This window comes from Rhinolophus sinicus, chromosome 17 (genome assembly GCF_057876585.1).
Source record: "Rhinolophus sinicus isolate RSI-liver-muscle chromosome 17, RSI-T2T, whole genome shotgun sequence".
In the NCBI taxonomy this organism is placed as follows: domain Eukaryota; kingdom Metazoa; phylum Chordata; class Mammalia; order Chiroptera; family Rhinolophidae; genus Rhinolophus; species Rhinolophus sinicus.
The window spans coordinates 15823994-15847569 of NC_142517.1; the positions used below are offsets into that span (position 1 = coordinate 15823994).

General features: G+C 38.9%; 1 protein-coding gene across 6 annotated transcripts in view; it reads left to right on the forward strand.

Moving 5' to 3' along the window:
- Window positions 1-23576, forward strand: part of APP (amyloid beta precursor protein) — a 244331-nt gene that overhangs the window by 148479 nt on the left and 72276 nt on the right. For 2 of the 6 annotated variants that reach the window (XM_019729863.3, XM_019729864.3), the window contains exons 7-11: window positions 1226-1393; window positions 3698-3754; window positions 15597-15730; window positions 21319-21393; window positions 22119-22277. In XM_019729863.3, the coding sequence (XP_019585422.1) occupies window positions 1226-1393; window positions 3698-3754; window positions 15597-15730; window positions 21319-21393; window positions 22119-22277 (593 nt within the window). The remainder of the gene's footprint in view (window positions 1-1225; window positions 1394-3697; window positions 3755-15596; window positions 15731-21318; window positions 21394-22118; window positions 22278-23576) is intronic. The other 4 variants (XM_019729865.3, XM_019729867.3, XM_019729868.3 and 1 more) reach the window with 2 other exon arrangements.

Genomic DNA, 23576 nt, shown 5'->3' on the forward strand with positions numbered 1-23576 from the left:
GACACTCACCTTCTGGGGCTCAGTGCTGACTGCCCCTCCAACTCTGTTGGCATCATCATGAGGGCAGCAGCTTCTAGGTTTGCCATCATCTCTTGACCTTGGTTGGAAACAGCAGTAAGTCGTGTGTATAGGGAAGTAAAACAGTAGTTTTCTTTTATATCGACATTGTGGATCTTTTGTCTTGGAGGATTGGGGTCAGTCTGTTGATTATTCCTAATTTGGAAGCTCTGGGTTTCATGGAGAGTGCTTCCCCCTGGCTTGTTAGTAAAACTAACAATAAGCCAGACGTTTGTGTGTGCTATGGCATCAACAGACTCTCTGTAAGCCTAGGCAGGGCACAAGTCAAGTTGGAGAATTGTGTTACTTCTAACAAAAATGGAACAGACATGCGAGGTAGATTTCTTTTTCTAATCACTGTAAAATGGAATGGGACAGGTTACTACATCTTGAGTCAGTCAAGGGTTGTGAAACTGATCGTGGGGTGGGTGGCAAAGAACCTTGACAGGTAAGGTGTGTTTTAATGTAAAACAATACATGTAATGGATTAACAAATTAGAGTTGGTTGACTATGTTTCATTGTTTGGGACATTATTGTCCAAGGGACAGATAAATATACAGATAAAATTTGTTTTTAATTAGAGATAAGCAACTTTAAGTCAATTCACAGACATTGCATACACTTTCAAATATAGTCCGTCAGTGGAGAGACTGGCTGTCTCTGAAAACTGGATCACAAGCAAACTATGTGTAATTATTTTATACTTCAAGTCAAGACAATCACATATTAAAGATAATGAGATATTTGTGAGAGGTTCAATTGTTTGCATCCTAACCAGACACAATCCTTTGACCTTTAATGTTAATTCGAAGTTATTTTAAAAGAAGAGTTTATTTTTTATGGTGAAGAAATGTTTTGATGTGCAGACCCCTTGAGGCATTTAATATTAATCTAAAAGCAAAAGATCTGTTCACCTCTAGCTGGAATCCTTTTATTACTGCTGAGAGCAACATTCATTAAACCAGATAGGAATGCCCTGCCTTGTTTCCGAGGTAATTCTGCTAGGTCATTAAATTCCTCCGTAAATGTCTGGCAGACCCTGCCTAATTTACGCAGCGCAAGTTACCACTAGGAGGACTAATGGTGTTAGCAAAATAAACGTGTACATGAACGGTGAGCCGGTACCTTTTCATGCTAAATGTGGTTCCCCACATCTCATCTGATTAGAGGTGTGCTCTGAACAAGCCGAGACGGGGCCATGCCGAGCAATGATCTCCCGCTGGTACTTTGATGTGACGGAAGGGAAGTGCGCCCCTTTCTTTTACGGCGGATGTGGCGGCAACAGGAACAACTTTGACACAGAGGAGTACTGCATGGCCGTGTGTGGCAGCGTCAGTAAGTGGATCTTCCTCAAGCCCGGCCACCTTTCGTCTTTCTCGCCACTGACTGCTCCTTGTAACAGACTGGTTTTCCTGGCTCTTGGGGATGGGTCTGTTGCTACCACTAACCCCATTTCTGTCAGCCTCTCTAATCGCCAGGCATCTCCTCCAATATGTTCAATCATGAGCACACATCTCCATCTCTCTCTAATAAAGCATGGCCATGGATGTGTTCTTTTACTAGCTGCGGGGCATATGTCTTGCATCTCTAGGGACTTTTGAGTGCTTCCTGTAAGCCCAGCTGGAGTCTCTGTTTTGTCCTCTCAGCTGTTTTCTGCAAACGTATACGTATGTTTGTCTGTGTACATGTGTGTTCAGGTCTGTGCGTGTACACTTCATGTGCAAATAAGGTTTACCACTGGAAGCCTGGCTGCTGAAGCTTCGGTTGCATTGGTAAGCATATTCGCTGTGATGAGTATCTTGAAGTTATTTCACAACCTGGGACTTGGATTGTGGTGACGAGGGAATGTGACCTAACTGAGCATATGCACTTCAAATGCCAGAGGGCGGAAATGTCCCTGTGGCCCTGAGCTTACACTTGGACATTTGCAATGCCAAGTTTTCATGTCTTCTCTTGGAAATAGAGAGAAGAAAACTCTTAACCTTAGAAACCTGCAATGACAGAAAGCAAGGGGAATATAATTTTCAAAGCCTATTCTCTTGAACTTGAAGCTTTTCATAACTCTGGGAGATAAAGAAATGAAGTCACAATGACTTAAATGGGATTTGAACCTTTGTCCACAAAGGGTAGTTCTCAGGAAGTAGTTAGTAATACACCAGATACATGGGACTTTTATTCTTAACAGCCTTTCCCATTAAGTTCCCAATTTTGTTTCATTTAGTTTTTGTTCACGAGGAGGAAGTTTTAAGGATTCAAGAAATAATTCTTCAACGTGATCAATTAAAGACTAAATTCAAAAATTTTGCTTTGTTTTGTTTTGTTTTGCTTTGTTTTGTTTTGTTTTGGGAGACTCCTGCCTTGTCTCCCTTTTTCTTGAGAGGGTGATAGTCCCCATGTCCTGCTGGGATTCCTGGAGATGATCTAAATGGTTTTCCTGTGTGATCCCAGGATTAAGCTAAACAACAACAGGACCTGCACTGCTAAGACCATCTGTTTGTGAAGCCCCCTTTGTCCGTGGAAGCGGATGGACTAGTTCCTGCTGGTCTTTTCTGTAGGAGATGACTCCACTCTGTCAGGAGAAGTGAGAACAGGTGGAAGCGCTGGTAACCCCACGGGCATCTTTCCTGGTTCTGATTGGACGATTGCAGCTTCTAGCTCAAAAGACTCCTTTCTTCAGTTTCAAACAAAGAATTTAATTAGGTCAGGTACCATGGAACACAATGGCGGATTCTGCTGCCTAGAGGCCTTTTGAACAAAGGGCTTTTGTTAAAGTGATTCTTACTGGTTTAGCTGCTGGCAGAGATTTTCTGGCCTATTTCCAACTTTTTTCTCGCTTTCCCTGAGGTGGATTTATTTTTTGGAGTATAAATATATATGTATATTATATATAAGAAAGAGAGTTTTTAAGAATTATTAGCAGTGATGGATTTGCCTCAATAGAAGTTTTCCCTCCCCAAAAAAAACCCAACGGCAGCCCCTGCACACACCCTCTTCCTTTGATCAGTTTGACTTGACTCAGTCAGGCTGGGAGCAAGCAGCAGGTACCACAGGTCAGATGGAGCCTTTGAAGGTGCCCTGGATGGCGCACGTTTTGCTGAGATTTGTAAAAAGTAGGTGCTCCCAACAAAGATGTAGTGGATAAGCCAATCAGTACTTTGTTTCAGGGCAGGTGGGTTATAGAATAATCTATCAAGAAAGCAAACGAGAGGCTAAAGGTCAGAAAGATGGACACGTAGTGTAAATAAAGTAAAGCCTCAACACCTAGCTAGAACCGAGAGGCGGAGGCTGCCCTGTGAAGGGATGAAACAAACAGAGAAGCCATGAAGAATGGATAGAAAGGAATTGATGATGCTTGGCACTAAAGAGTAAGGATGGGAGCAAGAAAGCCTTCAACAGGGTACTTGGGTGTACTATCAGAGGCAAAAATATCCAGCATTCTAAGATGTTATTGTGGAGCTATAGTTTAGGTTTATATGTTTACTTTGGTTTCCGGAGCCAAAACTAGGGTATCTGTTTAGTTTTTATTTTTAATTCAGTGATTTTGTTTTCTTCTTTGGTTAGTGGAATCCTGTGAGTTTCAGCCATCATTCCCATGTTTCTATTTTTGTTTTTAGTTATGTTCTTTTATTTTTTCCATAGTGTCCCAAAGTTTACTCAAGACTACCCAGGAGCCTCTTCCCCAAGATCCTGTTAAACGTATGTCGTCATGCACTTGAGCGGAGGGGAGGAGGGGAGGAGGACATTGCATGGCTGGACTATAACTCCAGCATCATCACCTTTTTTGCATGGTTCTGTTTCTTAAACACCTATCTTTTCATAAAATGTTTATTTCCATTGCCTTGCTCATAATTAATTATATCTGATTTTGCCAGGTAACTTCAGATGTCGGGCCAAGGGCATTGACTAAGCTGCTTCTATTTCTAGTTTCCTTTTTATTTAGCGTGATTCTATAAAATGTCATATATACAGAACTACTATTGTGTTTTATTTGGCATCACTGTTTTATTTTCTAAAGCTAACAAGATGGTACAATTTAACAAGAGGCCATGTTAATAAGTGACTTACTTCCCTGAAAAATATTCAGTATGCATGCAATGTACTAACTACGGATCTGATCCATATGTACTGGCTTCAATTGTGTGTGTGGTAAGACAGCTGTTACACTTTAGGAAGTGAAAGAACTATCTCTTCCTCCTCTCCCTGAATGCACAACCAGTGGGACAGAGGTGCCCAACTTGTGATTTTATCATTAAGATGTAGAGAATGAGTTTACTATGAAGAAATGTTATATCAGCCTACCTTACAATGTCTGTGCTTTGTGATGATTTCACTTGGCATGAGTCTAACTTAGTTTAAAAATATGGTGTCAAACACACAGTTACTCAGTTTAAAATTTGGATTATATCCAGAAATAAATTTATCCAGAGTTAAATTAAGGATGGTATATTGATGCTTGTGGTTGTTGCTGAAAGAAGCGAACCGATTTCAGTTGTAGCTTAAATGTAATGAAAATTAACATGTATCTATATTATCCTAAAAAAAAAATCTAGTCTCAAAATTGATGAAATCAATTATCTTTTTTTTAAAGATAAGTTATATTTGGAGAATAATGTAATTTAGAAAAGATTTTATCATAGACCAGAAAGTTTTTAATGGCCTCCATCAATTCAAATGTATTCAAAGTATGTATAACTTTTGAAGGATGTGGTTTTTGCTACCACTCTAAAGATATTTCCTATGATCGTGAAAAAGCTTTTTTTTTTTTAAGAACATCGAAAGTTTGGCAAGGAGTAGACATAGAAGGATGAAGAAAACCAAATATTACAATGTAAGATTGATAATGCATTGATCTGCATGGTCTGTTGCATTTTACCAGGCATTTTCATGGATTGTTTATTTTTTCTCAGCTACATTTTGTGAGTGTTTTCCTCATTTCCTTTGTGCACATGAAAAAATGAGGCTTAAAGAGTTTAGTGACTTGTTCTCATCCATCAAACATGGCAGCTTTGAAACCTAAATGATCCTGTGGCTGTGCTCCATACTCCAAATGGCCAAATATTTGGTTCTGACATTGTTTTCTAGATTAGAAAAATTATATTTGAGGTTCAGAAGCACATTTTAAGAATACAAGATAGTGGAAAGTGGATGAAGAATATTAAAAACATTTTTTTTTGTAAATCCCATGAACGTAGCACACGTCAATAAATTAAATGTCTTTCCCACATGCTAATTTCATTTTAACATGTGAAATAATTGTGTTTTCCCATTTTTATTAGTTAATGGAAGTGAGCATCGTCATTTGAATAAATTTATTTTCAAAATCCTTGCGTCCTCAACTCTTACAAACAGATGTTGAAAATCTTTTGTAATCATCTGTTTCCCAGTGATTTTCTCCACCTCCTTGCAGTGGGTTTGGGATCCTGCCACCTTTCTCTTCTAGGAGGATGAAGTGTGATATGAGCAGTTATATTTTCTTATCTACTTACAGAGACTGTTCAGTCACAGCAAGGAAAGGGTTTTGCAGTGCTAGTACGAACAGACTACAGAAAGCATATAATTTCTAGTTATTTATAGCTTGTGTAGCTCTGCTATCTTATTTATAGCGAAGCTGCACATTTGAATTGAAAAAGTCCTGGTCATCTGGATGTCAAATGCAGGTTGCATACTGGAGTTGGAGAAAATGAGCCAGAACTAGGAAGGTGAGAAAGCCCATTTGATTTGGCAGCTTGGGCTTGCGCTTGGCTCCTTCACTAGCCTAGGGCTAACTGGAGGGTATCTCTTTTCACAAAGGTGGTTGGTTTTGCGGGTTTCTCAGTCTGAATTGGCTTCTAGTCAAATAATAAATGTGAGCTGAGATAGAAAAAGCTCGTCAGTTAAGCTGATACAAGGTAGTATATATGGAGAAAACGTGTGATGGTCTACATTATAAATACAATAATTTTCTTGTCAAGATTATAATTAGACATTTCCAGATTTTAAATGTTTGTCATAAAATCAAATTTTGAGCATTTCAATTTTAAGGGACACTGATTTTTTTGGTTTTGTTGTTATCATAGATAAGAATCTAAGCTAGAGATAGAAAGGATAGAGATGTAAGGCTTTCGTTTTACTCATAAACTTATGGATTTGAATCCTTTTAAAAATCCCTTTCCCATTTGGGATAAAGTATCTTGTGAGATCGGAGTTGTTTGTGATATTACTTTTGTGTCCGCCTATTTGGGTTTTGGACAATGATAAAGTTTTGCATTCAGTCTGTTCAGTGCAATGCTTGTGAACAGTAACATTACTTACATATTTATTGATTAATTTACATTTCAAGCAGAAAGTATGACCATTTCCCCCCCAATACTCCCCCATCAGATTGCATCTCAAAAGGCAAACAAACTGATTCTTCAATGTCATTTGATCTCACAAAGAGCATCATGCCAGTTTTTCATCAGTTGACTGAATCAAGGGTTTGGACCAAAGAGAATGACAAATGGCCCATTCTGGTTCCTTTTCCTGCAGTGAGTTTTGGTGCAAACAGTATCTAAACCAAGGTCTCTCAGCCTCAACGCTATTGACATTTTGGGCCACATAACTCACTGCTGTGGGTGCTGTCCTGTATGTGGAGGATATTTAGCAGCATTTCTGGCCTCTGCCCACTAGATGCTGGTAACACCACCCCAACTGTGATTACTAAAAATATCTCTAGACTTTGCCAAATGTGCCCTGTGGCGGCCAACATCACCCCCAGTTGAGAACCTCTACTCTAGACGAGTAGTGTGTCCACATCTGATTCAGAGATATGACTAGGCTGGTGTAAACAGGTCTGCTTTCCATCAACTTGAAGGCATGTTGAAGTGTTAGAATGTCAGAAGCCTCCAATTCTCAACAAATGTTTACGAAAATGAATGTGTTAGACCATTCTCCTAGCTCTCGATATTTGCAAGTTAAGGTAGAAGTTGCTGTTCTGACTGTGGTATTCGTTAAATGTCTCAGTATTTTCGCTCTAATGTAAACTCTCCTGGTGAAGCAGAGAATAAACCAGCAAACCAAACCCTGCGTTGGACGTACACGGTCACCATATACGCCCCCACCTCCTCTCTCTGTGTCATCCTTGTTTCCCAGAGTATCAGCATATTCTAGGGAACCGTCTGTAGAGAGGCCACCTAGCCTTGCTACACAGGTTACTTGGCATCTAGGATATACCTTGGGATCAGGTTTATGGCTAGAGGATCTCTGCATAAGTGTCGGTCTGGTCTCGTGCCAGGTTGGGGAAGGGGTAAAGAGTGATTTCTAAATGGCCCATGTATAATAGAATAGACTAGGCCACTTCCGGAGAACAGAAGAAGAGCTGGAACATATTAAATCAGCCCAAACCACCCCCCCACCCCGAGTTCTAAGACTGTTGTCTCAGAAGTACACAATTTGCAAACTGTAGATAACTCACCATGTGGCCTTTGAATGGAATGTACCACCATAGCCCCAGAGTTGTCATATCCTGTCATAACATCAAGGCCATTTAGTCTTTGGCCAGACTTGAACCATGGTTCTTAATCCGTATATTGTTCTTAAGCTGTATTTGCTCTTCCAATGGTGAAAAAGCAACTCTTCCCATTACCACATTCCCTAATACTAACAGAACTATGATGTTTTTATAAAACTGCCAAGCAGTATTAAAAACAACTAAAAGCATCAAAGGTGTGGTGGTGCGTTAAATTATATGTCACATCAGTGCCTATAAAAATCTGTTAGGTCGACAAGTATCAGAAGCTACATCTTTGGTATCCAGAAATGATCAGGATAAAAAGAATGGCTTTTTCTTTCAAGCTATCATAGGGAGAAAACCTAACATCGAAAAGAATTGATTTGCTCAGACAACCATCATTTAAGATTTTAAAAGCTCATTTACTCAGAGCAGTAAAAAATGTTCATTGTGTATATACCCTATTTCTCCGAAAATAAGACCTAGCCAGACCATCAGCTCTAACGTGTCTTTTAGAGCAAAAATTAATACGAGACCTGGTCTTATATAAGACCCGGTCTTATAGTAAAATAAGATAGGGTCTTATATTAATTTAAGCTATATGCATTATAGCTGATGGTCTGGTTAGGTCTTATTTTCGGGGAAACACAGTATGAATGTGCCCTAGTCTTTAGCTATTTCCAAACAAGAGTAAAGAAGTCAATAAAGGCTCAGCAAAAATTTTCCGTAAAAGACTAAATAGCATTTTCGCTTTTTGTGGGCCACAGGATGGTCTCTGTTATAAGTACGGTACCTAACTCAGCAGTTCTAGCATGAAAGCAGCCACAGACAATAGGTAAATAAATAGATGCAGCTGTGTCCCATAAAACATTATTTACAAAGAGAGACCAGTCGGCCAACCCCTGGTTTAACCCCAGGATGTGCTGGCAGCGAGCTGGGTATTTTGAGGGATTCCAGTAAAGTAAACGAAATACCTGCTTTCAATAACTTGACAGTTTTATTGATGTGATGGGACCAAGTACATGATGGAATTAAATGACAATATAAAGCAAAATACACAAGTGTCGGGAAAGCTTGCTATGGAAGGCTGCAATAAAATGAAATTGGTTTTATCCTTAAGACCTCCATAGAGGTCAACAGTTCTACCTGGCTTTTATTGCCACCATTTCTATGAAAATGGACAATATTGAAGATTTTGACTTTTGAACTCATCTGTTGAGTGTTGAACAACTGTGACAGGTCATCCCTTTATGATCCACCATTAGTGATGTTGACAATCGCTTCCAACAGATTGACAGAAAAACTTACGCAGAATTTAAGAAATTGTCAATGCCAGTTCTTATCACTGTTGCTTCACATATATTTTTTAGATTCAGACTTGAGGATGCTTTTAAACTTTGGTGCATGATGTTGAGTAGTATATAGCTATTAATAAAAATAACACCAGCATTCATTTTCATGCTCATTTCACATATTTGACAAAATTGTCACGTCGGTACGTGTCTATAAGGCATAAAAAAGAAATGTAGCTTGACTCAAGTAAACACAGCATAGATTACATTTTTATTACCTTATGTCCACACGATGCATTGATAGCCTGCCAACTATGATTGCACTGACTATAAAGTAAGTGTGATTCAAGGGCATGTCAGGGGAAAGTGCCTTTGTTCGTTTTTTTAGAGAGTCTAGTACCACATTTAAGGATCACACACTTTATTTTCACTTTATAAATGGTTTCTTTAACTCAGACCTGGTAGGGGTGATAAATACTTGAGTTTAGCGTGTGTTAGGGATTTCACCTGTTTTGGAATTAGAGAAATGGAGCCTCTTTTTTAGTTTTTTAAGTTGAGGTGGCAGGCTGCAAAGCTCTGCCATGTTTTGAGATTAAGTTTTCACATAAAATCTTTCTTTACAGGTTTATATTTCACCTATATATAAATTATCCTCATTGCTACCTCTCATATAAATCATAGCCATTTCAAGGGACAGTATTGCTAGCTCTGTATAAAATAGCATTTGCAGTGATAAGGCAATGACTTATATAGGTGTTAATTTACTTTCATCTTCTGTTGTCAATGCTATAGAGATAAACTGCCTTTCTGCTGACAAAAGTAGACTAATCAAATTTTCTTGGTAGAATCTAATGTTAGTATATTGACTAAATGCCATTTATGGGCCTCAATTAAGAGAAACATTCGCTTCGTGGCCTGGTATAGATGATCACAGTTGTTACTGTTTGAAGGTGGACTTATTCCTATTTTTGCATCCTGAGCCCATTATGACCCTAGAGATTGAGGAAACAAATACCAAAATGATTGGGGCAGTTTTTCCTGTCTCATTTTGACTCCACATTCTTGCCGTCTTTAGTATGCATATGAAATGGAGTACTGTGTGGTGATGATAAAATATTAAGTTGGTGCAAAAGTAATTTCAGTTTAAACAGTTAAAAATAATTGCAAAAACCACCATTATTTTTGCACCAACCTCATAACTAAAATGAGTCCTTGGAGCATGAGCTGCTAAATTGGATGGTGTGTCTGATGCAGAGGTTCTCCAAATGGACAAAGGAGAATGATTTCTACCACATTCTGAAGGTAATATACCCGTTTTCACCACCTTTTGAAGTAATTTCCTCTGTAATCATCAAGTTTTCTCAGGGGAAGCAGAGGAATGGAAATGTTTCATTGGCACCGTTTCCCCGATGATGGTGGTATATTTTGTGACAGGAACACTGGGTATAGCACCAGGATTCATTCATAAACTGGAAACAAATCTGCTCCTCCCCACCCACCCCCCCCAAAAAAAGAGACATAGATTACAATGTGAAGTGGAAATGTTGTGACAAGCCTTGGTGCATCATTTTTAAAACTGAAATGAACTTTCACAGACATGTGAAAACAGTGTCTCCTTCAGTGTTTGGTTACCTGTAGTTTAGGTAATAGCGTTTTGTGGTAAGAGGGAGAAGTGAATCTGATCCTGTCTGTTGGGGGCGGGGTGGGGACCGTCCATGAGCGCCTCTCACCACCTCCCTGCTACTTTTCCAAGCCACCCTCCTTTTTACCTTTTATTCTTGGGAGATCGCCTTCCTTCTGATTTGTCCCTCAGCAGGCAGAGAGATCACACCCCATTTTCCCCCTCCTCTGAACAACCTACAGTTGGCTCCTCAAGTTCTGACCGTGGCCCCAAGGCCCTACGTGATCTGCACCCATTTCCATTCTTCCTGTCTCACTACTCTCCCCTTTGCTTCAGCTCTGGCCCCATTGACCTGGCTCGTCCTGGAATTTTCCAGACACACTCACCTCTTTTAGGGACTTCATACTAGTTTCTTCATGTGCCTGCCGTGTTCTTCCAGCAGGTAATTAGAAAGTGTGGCATCAGCTCCTCTGTGAACGTCACCTCTCAGTCAGATCCGGCTTGGGCACTTACCCCCTCTCCTGCTGCGGTGTCTCCCCCCATCCCACCCCTTTCCCCCAGCAGTCCTCATTCTTCTCAACCCTGCTCTGTTTTTCCTTTTTCTGCATAATACAAATCACATTTTAACAGTGTGATTTCTTTTTTTCAAGGTTGCTATTTCTCTCCCTAGAACATAGTTCCACGAGGGCAAGGGTCTTGGTTTGCTCAGGGGTTGCTCCCATTTGCCTCACACAGAATAGAAGCTGTCCTATCTGTTGAACGCAGGGTTAAGGAAATGAACAAGCACTTTCAGGGCAGCATAGTCTACATCCCAATGACTGTCTCAGATCACTGCTGACCTCCCAGGGTTGCAAAAGGAAAATGGGATGAGGCTTCTATCGAAAGCATTACTCATCCAGAATGCCACGGAATTTTTGGAAGCAGGATGTTCCCCTGGAGGCAGTAACGTGCTGTCAATGGGAACTGCTTTCCTGTTGTATTTTTTTCGTTTGGTATTGATGTGGAGACATCCATGCTCAGTACTGAAAGGTAAATACCCTACCTACCACATTCTACGAGGCTGTTGCGAGACTAAGAAAAATTGGTGTGAGGGTCATTTGAAAGTCAAAAACCCGTGTATATGATGGGGGGAGTGCTGCTTATGATTTGGCAGCTAGAGGTCAAAACCTAGAGCTAAAGGTGTTTAACCCTGAGTTTTAAGTCTGGTTTTCTGTGGAAAGAGGACTGTCCCCAGTAAGCTCGCTTGCAGAAAGTATGAATGAGCATATTTGAGCCGGGGCCTAGGGCTCAGAGATTCCTCAGATTAAGATCTGGGGGATCTTTCTATGGACCCTGTTTCATAATCCTGCTTCTGCTCAACACTGGTTGGAGGTCATTCACTACATAGCATGCAGCGCGGGGACAGCTGTTTGATAGAAAATGGACCGACAGGTGTCATAGCAAAGCATATTTTGGGCCAATTCATGTTGTTCATTAACCAAACAAATCCTTTCCAGTGTCCCGGACGTCTCGACGGATTAGCCCTTTGCTACTCTAAAGATGAACTTTCTAGCCTTTTCTTGGTTTACCTAATCCTAAATTCAGATTTATCTGTGTGTGTCTGGGAATGCGAGTGAGTATGTTAAATGGTTGGATTTCCCCTCTGTGCAGTATATGTAATAGGGTAATTTTCCCTTCCCCCCACGTATTAAATGGGAACACATGTGAAGTGCCTTGCACTGTAGACCTAGCTAATGAATGGAAGCTTTATTATTTGGCCAACTTGGAAATCTGAGCCCATATCACAGTACCTAAGGGAACTCAGAGGTGTCTGAACAGTATAAACTACTTGTGGTAGTTTAAAAAAATAAAAAAATAAACCCTCCTAAAACCAGTTTATTTCCACTCCCTAAGTGGTTAAAGAGACCAGTGTTTTAAGTAGACATGACATACGGCTTTCTATTCGGATGTGCCCTGGAAAATACTCTGCTATTCCTTGAGCCTCTCCTTTCCCAAAAGGAAGCACCTTGGAAGGGTAGAGATAGAGAGCACAGGTTTTCCTGCCCCTGCTGCCGTCCTTGTTATGATGTCTCTGGCCAGCCGTGGACTTTGTCACAAAATGGCTGTCAGTCCTGATATGACAGTGTCTTTTAGGACGTAGGAATATTGGAGAAATGGAAGATGAGCTGTCTGTCCAAACTCTTTCAAATGTTCTCCCCTTCCTCCTCACCAGCTGCAGGGTATTGATAATGAAATCCTAAGTTCATTTTAAAATATCAAGATGTATCATCATTCTTCTGTTTTTGACTAGACAGAGATTAGGTTTGCTGGTTGGTATGAATACAGGAAAACTTCAGTCACACTCATTGAGATGGATTGTTAGTATGAGTGGCTAAAAAGTTTGAATTAAAGATTAAAAGAGAGCTCCCCTTGAAGTCCTCAGCTGGAGTAACAGAGATCAGTAACAAGGATTTACTTGAAGAGAAATATTTCTTGATTAAATGGAATAAATATGTAACACGGTGTGTGTTTATTTCCATGTGCCTACAAAAGTTTTAATACTTGAAATCCTCTTAATCCTGTTAAATGTACCTCACATGCTCATTTCTTTATTCTTTTATTCTTAGTATTGCAAAGCTGTTTCAATTTAGGCTAATGAGATTACAGGCTAATGAGACTACTATTCTCATGTTTACTTCCTTTCCATAACATAGCAGATAATATTTGCAAACGGTAAGAATTAGAGAACCTTTCTACTTATATAATAACTTTTATAATTCCATTTTTCCAAAGAGGGTGCCATGCTGTGGTGAAGACACTTACAGCTGATGGCTATCCTAATCAGAGACTAGACCCCCAAACATTTTTATACGTTTTAATTTATTCAAAATGTAAAATATGGGTTGCCTATTTGTCATTCTGCCAGGTTGTACTATGCCAAGAGAACTTTAACTTGTTCTCATTTGAGCTGTACCGGTAATGATGAGAAAATGATTAAAACCATGGGAAACAAATTTAAATGCTAAATATCATTTCCATTTCAAGTTGGGGGAATGATTAAGTTAAAAATATTTGCAGAGTGAGTTTATGCAGGAAAACATTTACCTTTGATTTTTTTTTCTCCAAAAAGGATTTTAAATTGAAATGTATATTTCGATCTTAAAAAATAAGGACTTCTTTTCAAAAATCTCAGCCTTTTATGTGTGTGAGACTGAAGATTTTTTAGAAAAAATTTTTTTTCTGTAGATAGCACTTCATGATCCTGTGTGTAATTCACTTTCAGGGGCTTTGAATTAAAAGTAGCCCATTTTCTATGGTTTGATTTAAAAGTAGCTCATTTTCTAGAGCTTATTGCATAAGCTCTAAGATTTGAATTAAGATGTAATGAGCAAAGGAGGAAGGGGAGACACTAACCCAGAAGTGGTGCCCGGTGTGCTACCCTCTCTGCAGAGTGACTAACACATGGTGTGACATCTCATTTTCCCAACACTTCTAGAATGTTGGTGTGATAGATGAAAAAACTGGCGCATGGAGTACTCAAGTGACTTGCCCTGGGTAACAACTAGTCTAATAAAGACTGAAATCAAGGTGTGATTGAAATCGAGGTGTGCCTGATAGCAAAAGCTCATGTGCTTTCCTTCCTTCTCCCTTTTGTTGCTGAAGAACTCTCTCCCACACCTACTACACAGAAGCTGGGGACAGATGTTTTTCACCATGTCTGCCTGTGCCAATCCCAGACCAACAGATTCAAAATACCCTCGTGGCAGGAGGAGGGGTGGACACAGTATCTTGAAAAAAATGCCAGAAATAGCCCTACGTTGCCCTTGAAAGCAGCATCTGGATAGACACCTAGATTGCTTTTTTTTTTCCTTTTTTTTTTTTTTTTAATAGTTATTAAACAGTGATCGAAATAGAAGGGGAGAAATCAGAGCAAACGTTTCTCTTTAAAAGTAAAGATAGTCTTTAATTATGTAACAGAAAAGCCTCTGGTTTGGGTTCAAATCTTGGGACCACTGGATTGTTAACATTTCAAAAGTTGTTTTCTTGACATTTATCTTAGAATTTAGTTTCAAAATGACCTAGCCATAAATTCTTTTCATTTAAGTCCTCTTTGGGATATTATATCTCAAATATAATTTGAGAAGATTAGTGAAGAATAGTTAAATTTGAATTGTCTTTTGAATGAAACACTTAAACTGATTTGACCTGAAAACATAGTGCAAACACCTAATTTCTTTCTTTTTTTCTTTTTAGGCTGACATGGTTTCTTTAAAGCAAAATCTTTATTTATTTATTTTTTAAAAATAAGCTCAAATGCTATGAATTCTCATTACTCATTACTAATCTTTTGGAAAACTGGTAGTATAAGCATTATAATACGTCAGCTCATGAGTTGAGACATTTTTGTTTTATCATACACCCTTCAACTTTATGGATATTTGTGTTTCCACATAATATGGCAGTATATGTTACTTCAGTATGTAAATTCAGTAATGTAGCTCAGCAGTATCAGTGGAAAGCAAAATAGAAATCATTTTCTTTTTCACAAGTAGCCTAACGAGTCAGTTCACTATTGCCAAATGGGTGAAGGTAGAAAGATCATTTTGTGATTTCAAAAAATGCATTTATTGACGTTTCTGAGTGTTCTGGTAGTGTTTCACATATTTTCTCACAAAAGAGGGCTTTTTCATCAAGCTATCAAAAATACGTAATATAGGATTTACCTTTCCTCTGAAGTGCAGTTATTCTGCAGTAGGCTAATTTTGAGATTTCTGTGGTTTTTGTAGGAATATTAAGGTGTGATATTGATGATACTTATTTTTAAGATTACAAAGACTAGTCCAGCAAAACGTAGAGATTTGGGACAACATGTCTGTATCAAACAGCAGCTGTTCTTGCTCTGTGGCTCCTTGTTTTGCAAAGAATTTTAAATATAATATTATAATCACAAAATGGACTGTTTTCAAGATTTTCCTTCACCCTGTACTTGAAAGGGGTAAAACACATCTTTAACCGTGCTGCGAATTGTCTCGTGGTATTTTCTTAAACAGCATTAACATCTTGTATGTGCTTCTTTACTAAATTCTTGGTTCTGGAATAAACGGAAAATGTGGCTTTCTTTGAAATGGTTGGATATTCTGTTTCTCTTCTCACATCTCCTTCCCTTTTACTTTATAGTTCCGACAACAGCAGCCAGCACACCCGACGCCGTTGACAAGTATCTCGAGACACCTGGAGACGAGAATGAACACGCCCATTTCCAGAAAGCCAAAGAGAGGCTGGAGGCCAAGCATCGCGAGCGAATGTCCCAGGTAAATGTGACTCTTCCGTGCTTCAGCCCGGCAATAAAGGGGAAATCTGGATTTGCCTCTGCCACGGAGTCTCTGCGGGTCCCAAAGGCAGATGAATGTCCAGGGGTGGGTAGGAGCCTTTAATTTTATCCGATCCTTCAAGACATAACATCTTCATTTTAAATGTTTGTCATAGGGTACTGATTTGGGGTCTTCTTGTATCCTCCTTGGGCATGCCACCTAAGAAAGATCCAGGTATAGCTGGTAGTGTAATGGGATTTTGTAAACACAGATGTCTGTGTACAACATTCTCGATGATTTTGTTACTCTGTGTATATGTAGTACCTATGAACCACCATGTTGTCCGTTACAATCCCTTAAAATGTTCTTTAGTGGAAGAATTTTTATGTTAAATACCTGATTATTATAACTTGGAACTTTTCATTTCTTACAAAGCTAATTCATAGGACCATAGAAACTTAAAACTAAAGTGAACTACAATTATGGTTTCATCTAGTCCCAAACGTGATAGATAATGTAGTAAGAGTTCAAAAGAGTTGTTTCCCACTCGAGAACAGAGCAACATAAGTAACACAGAGAAGCTTTTCTGGCTCTTTGGGCAGTGCTCTTGTCACTACATTGTGCTTCAAATCCTATTTTTTTAGTAGATTCTTTGTGAAACAAATTGAAAATAACTTGTGTCCAAAACATAGCTAATTTATATGTAACATCAACTATAATTTATACAAGCTACGCCTACTTCCGGGTGCTGGATGTTGTATTAGAGTTAGATAATACTGAGAATTTTAGCCCTTTCCCAGTCTTCATTCATTCATTTGCTCATTCACCATATATGTATCTGGCACTTATTTACAAATCAGATTTCAGGAAAGTAAATGAATGAATGGAGACAGATCTTAGGTTGAAGTCAACCATTCTTTTTTTGGAGTTAGTAATCTGTGGTAAACATCAGGTGTGAAAATTTTTGTTGTATTTGGCACAAACACTTAAAAGGTCTCATGATAAACATGAAACGATTCATGAAATAGTCTGCTATGTATTTTCTAAGATCGTCATAAATCATTAGTAGACTATTGTCAATATGCCTTTTTATTTTTTGTGTTTTCTGATGATTTAACATCTGGCGCCTTACTAACCCCAGGAAGACTGCCCCACCCAAGGTTAGCCAATTCCTAGAGGTGGCAAATGGTTGGCCTGCAAGCCTATCTCTTATACACAAACCAAATCAATACCCCCATCTACTTTCTTTCATCTGGTTTGTTTACCCCAGACCCCTGTTCACCTGTCCTACACACCCCAAGGCCAGGTACCAGACAACTAGGGACAGCCCCTATACTCCAGAGCACCCTCCAAATTTTCCAAGCTAGCCTGTACCCACTTAGCCTGCTTTCCCTGCTTCACTCATTCCTTCCTGCTAAAACCACGATACAGGCTTCTTTCCGCGTTTTCCCCTCACTGTCTCTGCCTCCTCCCCAACCCTGGTACTTCCACATGTGCCTTGGGAACTATGAGCAATAGACTTCTTTTCAGTGGTAGTTTTCTCCTGATGTGTTGGCCTCACTAAACCTGAATACTAATAGAGCCTAAGTTTTAAAACCTAGAACCACTAATGTATCTAGAAAGGTACAACACAATTTCTTTTTTCCTTTTTTTAAGGTGAGTGATTATAAGACTTGGGACTACTTAGGAATAGTAACATTAAGGAAAAAAAGAAACATAATCCCAATACTTGCGCAGTTCTACTTGCTGCCCATGATGAAAACTTAAAAGCGAGTTGAATAAAGCTAGTTGGACTGGAATCGTGAGGTTTCAGCTGAAGCCAATTCTTTTGGAAAATAGGATTTTTCTTTAGGAAAGCCACAAGCTGATATGTAATCACTGTTTTAAAAACATAGGATGACTACGAGTCATACTTATTGCCACTGAGATGACATCCTTTCAACTTAAACTCTATCTCATGTCTTGTTTCTAAAGCTTTCAAAATCCATATCTGAGGTAATGAAGTCCAAAAAAAAGAGCAATACCAAGAATATATACTGAATGCTCAACTTGGTATTTCCAGTGCCTTCCCTCATCCCCCAACTCCCTGCACCCCAACTCCAGTCTTCCTACTTCCTCTTCACATCAGCTGCTCGCATCGTCTTACTAGCAGCATTAAACTGCTGTGCTGGTTTGGCCTCTCTGCTCCACACATGCTCAGCTCACCTTGGACTTCCCGCTGCTCTCAGCACTGACTCCTGGAAATGCCCTTCCACTTCTCATGGCAAATCTCACCCATTCCTCATACCCCATATGGTCCTCAGAATGGGGCGAGCAGTCAACGCTCTTACTTTTCATTATATGCTACAGAGATATTTGCTCCCCAATTTTATGAGTGATTTTTTTAATATATACACGTATATCTTATCTCTCCAGCTGGATTGCAAACTTTTAGTCCCTATAAGTTTATATAAGTCACCTTACTAACCTTACATTTCTTTCTTGAACTCACTGAATTAGTCATTATTTAAGAGGGAAAAAAAGTACAAATCCTGAATTGTTTTTCCCAGTATACTTGGTCGTTTTGATCTTAAGTTAGATAACTGATTTCAGATACTCTACTAGTTTCAGATATTGCTCTCTCCTGGAATAGTAGCTTAATTTTATTTTAGCACATCTGTTTAACCCATGACGTAGTTCATATAGGTTTTGATAGGTTTTCTTCATCTGTTAGTCATTAGCTGTATCTGAGGTAACTTAAGAGATGTTACCCTGGAGCTGTCATAGGAGCGTGAGATGCCTGAGATCAACATTTGTCTTCACAATCTGTAGTACTGAATCCTGGGACTGGGACTTTGAACTTGCCTGCCCCTTAAATCTCTACATATTGGTTGTTATTTTTTCTGCATGAATCTGCCAAGTCTTTGAAGACCCACAAATCCAGACGATAGGATACTTTTATGCATGCAGTGGAAAATTGCTTTATAAGAATAATTTTATATGTATGACTATACATATATATAGTCACAGGAAGAGGGGTACAGGCATAAGTAATAGAGACAGTGGAAATGTATCGGCTGTGTGCACTGTCAGAGGGGTAGTAGATTGGGCGGAAGTTATCACTTTGTGAGGGGTATAAACGTCTAAGTATTGCATTGTTTTATACACCTGAAACTATAGCAACCACAAAGTCCAGGTCCTGAGAATTTTTTTTTTCATTAAAGTTTATTGGGGTGACAATTGTTAGTAAAGTTATAGAGATTTCAGGTGTGCAATTCTGTAATACATCATCTATTAATTTAAAAATATTCGTCTTTTTAATTGATATTTTTGTTCCTTTAGTTTTTGTTATTTTCTGAGACATACAGAGGATTTCGGTTTTGGGATGGGGTTTTTCTTGGTATGTGGGTTTTTTTTGTGGCTCATGATAACTCTAAACATGTAGATTTCTGTCGCTGTATATTATGAATAGCGCCTAGTAAATATAAGACGCCAAATAGTTTATAAGGACTCTTATTACTTATGAATTTAGCAGTTTTAACGTATCCTTAAAGTGAAGTTCTTCAAAACGAAAGTTGACCTTTCTCTAAATTTATCATCTTTAAGATAAGCATCAAGATCTTAGGAACAGCCCTTCTTCCTCTCACCAAATAGAAGTAAAAGTTGCTCACCGGCTAGATTTGCCATTTTGTAATGGCCAGTTGGGCCAAAGGGACAAAAACATGGTCTTTAGAATCACAAAGATCTTGGTTTATAGCCTTCCTTCTCTGAAAATCAAAATTTTATTTTATTGCTATTGAATACTTATTTTCAATTCTCTGCCCAAGGCTGAAAGTTCAGGTTCTCAATATTCAAAATGAGATGGTGAAAATTTTAATGTAATGTGGGAAATCAGTTTTTCCCATCCCAGTAAAACATTTGACTTCTCTCTCAACCTAATTTTGAGGTTCCTGCCTGAAGAATTCATGGTAGAATGCCACCACTGTGAACATTCTCAAAGCAGGAAATTTAAATATTTTGATTGCAAGGCTTCTCTCATCCATAAAGCAAAAATAGTCTTCAATAGCTCCCTCCCCACAGGTGCACTTAATCAACTCTTAGAGACACCAGAAAATCTGGGACAGTCTGTTCTTTTCTTCTGTGTTCTGTTCTTCTTCTTAGCGATGGGGCATTTTCCCCAATTTTACTTTGAACTTTTTAGGTCATTTTTTTTTAATATGCTCATCAAGAGTAGTAGAGAATTCCTTCCATCTTGTTTTCTCCATAATTTCATGAAAACAACATGGGGAAGGTTGTCTTGTATCTTATACAACAAATTAATGCTAATGAACAATAAAGTGTCTAATTAAAAACCCACATGGTGATTTGATGTTGTGTTATCCCATAGAATTTCTCTATCAATAGTTATTTATTGCAAGTCTTTTTTTCCATCCTCCCCCTCCCCCCAATTTTGAGGGACATCAGAAAAATCAAATCCATAGGGATAAATACCTATAAATAACAGGCTCTTATAGTACAAAAATCAAGTGGTTTCATGGTTCGGAAGTCCACAAAGTATGCAAGTAAACATCTGTCTACAGACAGGTATTTTGCTCACTTGATCTTTTTGTTCTTTATTTTACCTAGCTCAGGTATAATTTGTGCTTTAAAAACAAAAATCTAAAACAAACAAACAAATAAACAACACTACTTGACTGCAAGTACACTTGAAAAGGAAAACGCTGCCGTATGTGGTAAGAATGTCAAATCATTTCCTTTTGACAACATGCACAGCTGCAGACATTTTTCTCTTTGCATTCAGATCAGTGAGTGAACTTGTCTCGGGGAAATCCTGGGTGAACATTCAGAATGAGGAGAGGAAACTTCATTTTCCTACAAAACAGATTAGCCTGGTCATCAAATTAGCGTTACTTACCAAGAATACCTTTTGCTACATTCAGAATATATATTATGTGTACTCTCTTGGAACTTGTAGGGGGATCTAGGGCATTCTTTGCTGTTTGTGATGTGGGTTGGCAAGGCAAGGGTTCTAATATCGCATCAGGTCCTGAGATCCTGAGGTGGATCTCAGAATTTCTGACTACAGAAGTCTTTTTTCCTGAAGTTTTTTCCTTCCTCTCATATGTTCTACTTTTTGGCACTGTGTTCGTGGAATGTATACACATGCATAAAATGTTATTATATATGTGTTATTGTATATGCTTTTCCCGCTTTGCAAAATGCGTATTTTTTCAAATATGCATTTTGAAATTTTATAAGTTGCTTTCACAAAAGACTAAAACCAGCGTGTTCAATTTAATGTTGGAAAGCCTTGATCAGGAAATAGATGGCTTTTATGAATTGTCGACATTTGTACACATCAAATAAAATGACTTTCAGCCATTTCTCAGGAAAAGAAAAAAGACCCAACTTTGTTTCAAATGGCCATATTGCTGAAATAAATGTGAACACTTATGTTCAATATACTGTTATGATAGATTATTTATATCTTAGAGGGAGGTATGACTGGAATGTGATAATTGTTTAAAATGTCATATCTAGAATAAAATCTAATTATATTTGAAAAAAGAACTGTTGACTTTAAATTTAAGTATTTTCTTATTTTTTAGGTCATGAGAGAATGGGAAGAGGCAGAACGTCAAGCAAAGAACTTGCCTAAAGCTGATAAGAAAGCTGTTATCCAGGTAAAACCTGAGCCCTTCTCCACCGGGCAGCACATGCCAGCAATTGAGTGCCTGTATATTGAGTGCCTATGAGTTTCCCATCGTCTGCTAGAACCTCATATGTGATTGTTCTTATTCTCATCAACTTGGCCTATGGCTAATCATTGTCTAGTAATTAAATTGCTGAAACCATGCCTTATATTTCCTCCCAATTAGCTCAAGTTATAATTCATTTCCATAAAATGCCTCCTGTTACTTGCAATCTACTTTTTATTAGTAATAAATCTTTTTGGTTGCCATAATCTGCTGCTGCTGCTTCCCCTGGCAAAAATTGTGCGATAGTTAGAATTTTTGACTGGAGCCCCTCTCAAAATTGCCTTAAGTAAATGTGAGATTATCGTGGTCATTTCCTTAAATTAAAATACTTTGAGTAAGAGAGGAATTTTTTTAATATGCAGTGTAATTTAGAGTTTCAAGACTACAGAAATTTATCCTACATTATGGTTAGTCAAATCAGTTTTCAGGGACCCTATAAAAATAACAATTTGCCATGAGAAATTAGGTTTGAGGATTGAAAGCAGGAAAGGGAGGGAACCCATGAAATATGCTAAATTAGTCAACATGTTGGAAGGACTGAAATCTTTGAAGAAAACGAAATTTGAGATCCCTTTTAAAAGACAGGAATGTGTTCTGCGTCCTACTTGTTTCGTTTCCCCATTGACTCGAGCATGTGTTTGCGGTTCCAGCATTTCCAGGAGAAAGTGGAATCTCTGGAGCAGGAAGCAGCCAATGAGCGACAGCAGTTGGTGGAGACACACATGGCCAGAGTGGAAGCCATGCTCAACGACCGTCGCCGCCTGGCGCTGGAGAACTACATCACCGCTCTGCAGGCCGTCCCCCCTCGGGTAGGACTTCCCTCAGCGCTTCGTGAAGGGTCCAGCACAGACAGCAGGCTTCGGGGCAGTGGGGACTGAAAGCCATCAGAAAGAAAGCTGGAGACATGCTATGAGCAACGTGACTCACAAGGTCCATCTTGAAGGTTAAAGGGTCACAGGGTCATTGCAGCACCACAGACACAATTTTCCCCAGAGGAGTCAGCCAGGCTTCCCAGGAACTCCCAGTGCAAGGCCTGACTTGCTTTGATAGACCTGGGATGATGACCATTCATGGTAGAGTTAAATTAGGGAACCACAAAGGCTGGAAGGACTTTAGATGTAACCTAGCCCAACCCCCTTATTCTATGTGATGTAACTGAGGTCAAGAAGAGCTGAGATTTGGTTGCACTCTAAGGATTTTTAGTGAACTGTGAGGAAGTAGCCCTCGAACTTCCTGCTCAGAGCAGCAGCTGCCTTCCCTGGGGGCAGCCCTAGTCAGTCATGACATCAGCAGCGAGGAGCCTTGTTTGTGGTTTTCAGTGGTCTGTGCTCGTAAAGGCTTACCAAGCAATGCAAGCATAGATTTCATCAATAAGGCTTCAAGGGAGAGGATACTTTGGACATAAGGAATGTGTTGAACATGTATGTGTGTACATTATGTCTACTTGGTCCGTCCATGACCGAGTGAGGGATATTGGCATTTTTAACTGGAACTGTGAGTAGGCCTAGTTCTCGTGTGATGTTATCAGGTTTTGCTTTGTGGTTTTCGAAACTGTTTTTAGGTGCATAAACATTCAGATTGTTAGGTTCTCTTTCACCCTGCTTATCATTATGAAACAACCTTCTTTATCCCTGGTAATATGTTTTGCTATGAAATTACTATATCTGGTATTAATTAAGCTACTATAGCTTCCTTTTGATTAATGTTATAGTGCATTGTTTTTTCATCCTTGTACTTTTGTTTCACCTATTTGTCTTTATATTTGAAGTACATTTCTTAGAGGCAGCATGTAACTGGGTCTTGCTTTTTGATTGAGAAGACCATTTAAAGAAGTGATTGATATGAATATGCCTAAATCTATCATCTTGCTATTTGTTTTCTATTTGTCCCATCCGTTCCTTTTTTTCTTTTTTATCCCCCACCATTTGGACTAGTTGAATAGTTTTATAATTCTGTTTTATGTCCTTGGTTGGCTTTTTAGCTATAACTCTTTATCTTGTTTTTTTAGTGTTTGAATTCTTATCTACAAATGCATGAAACTCTCCCATGTAATTAAAACTGGAGCTGGGTAGTCACAGGCCTGCAATCGTGGCGTTACCTGCCATTTT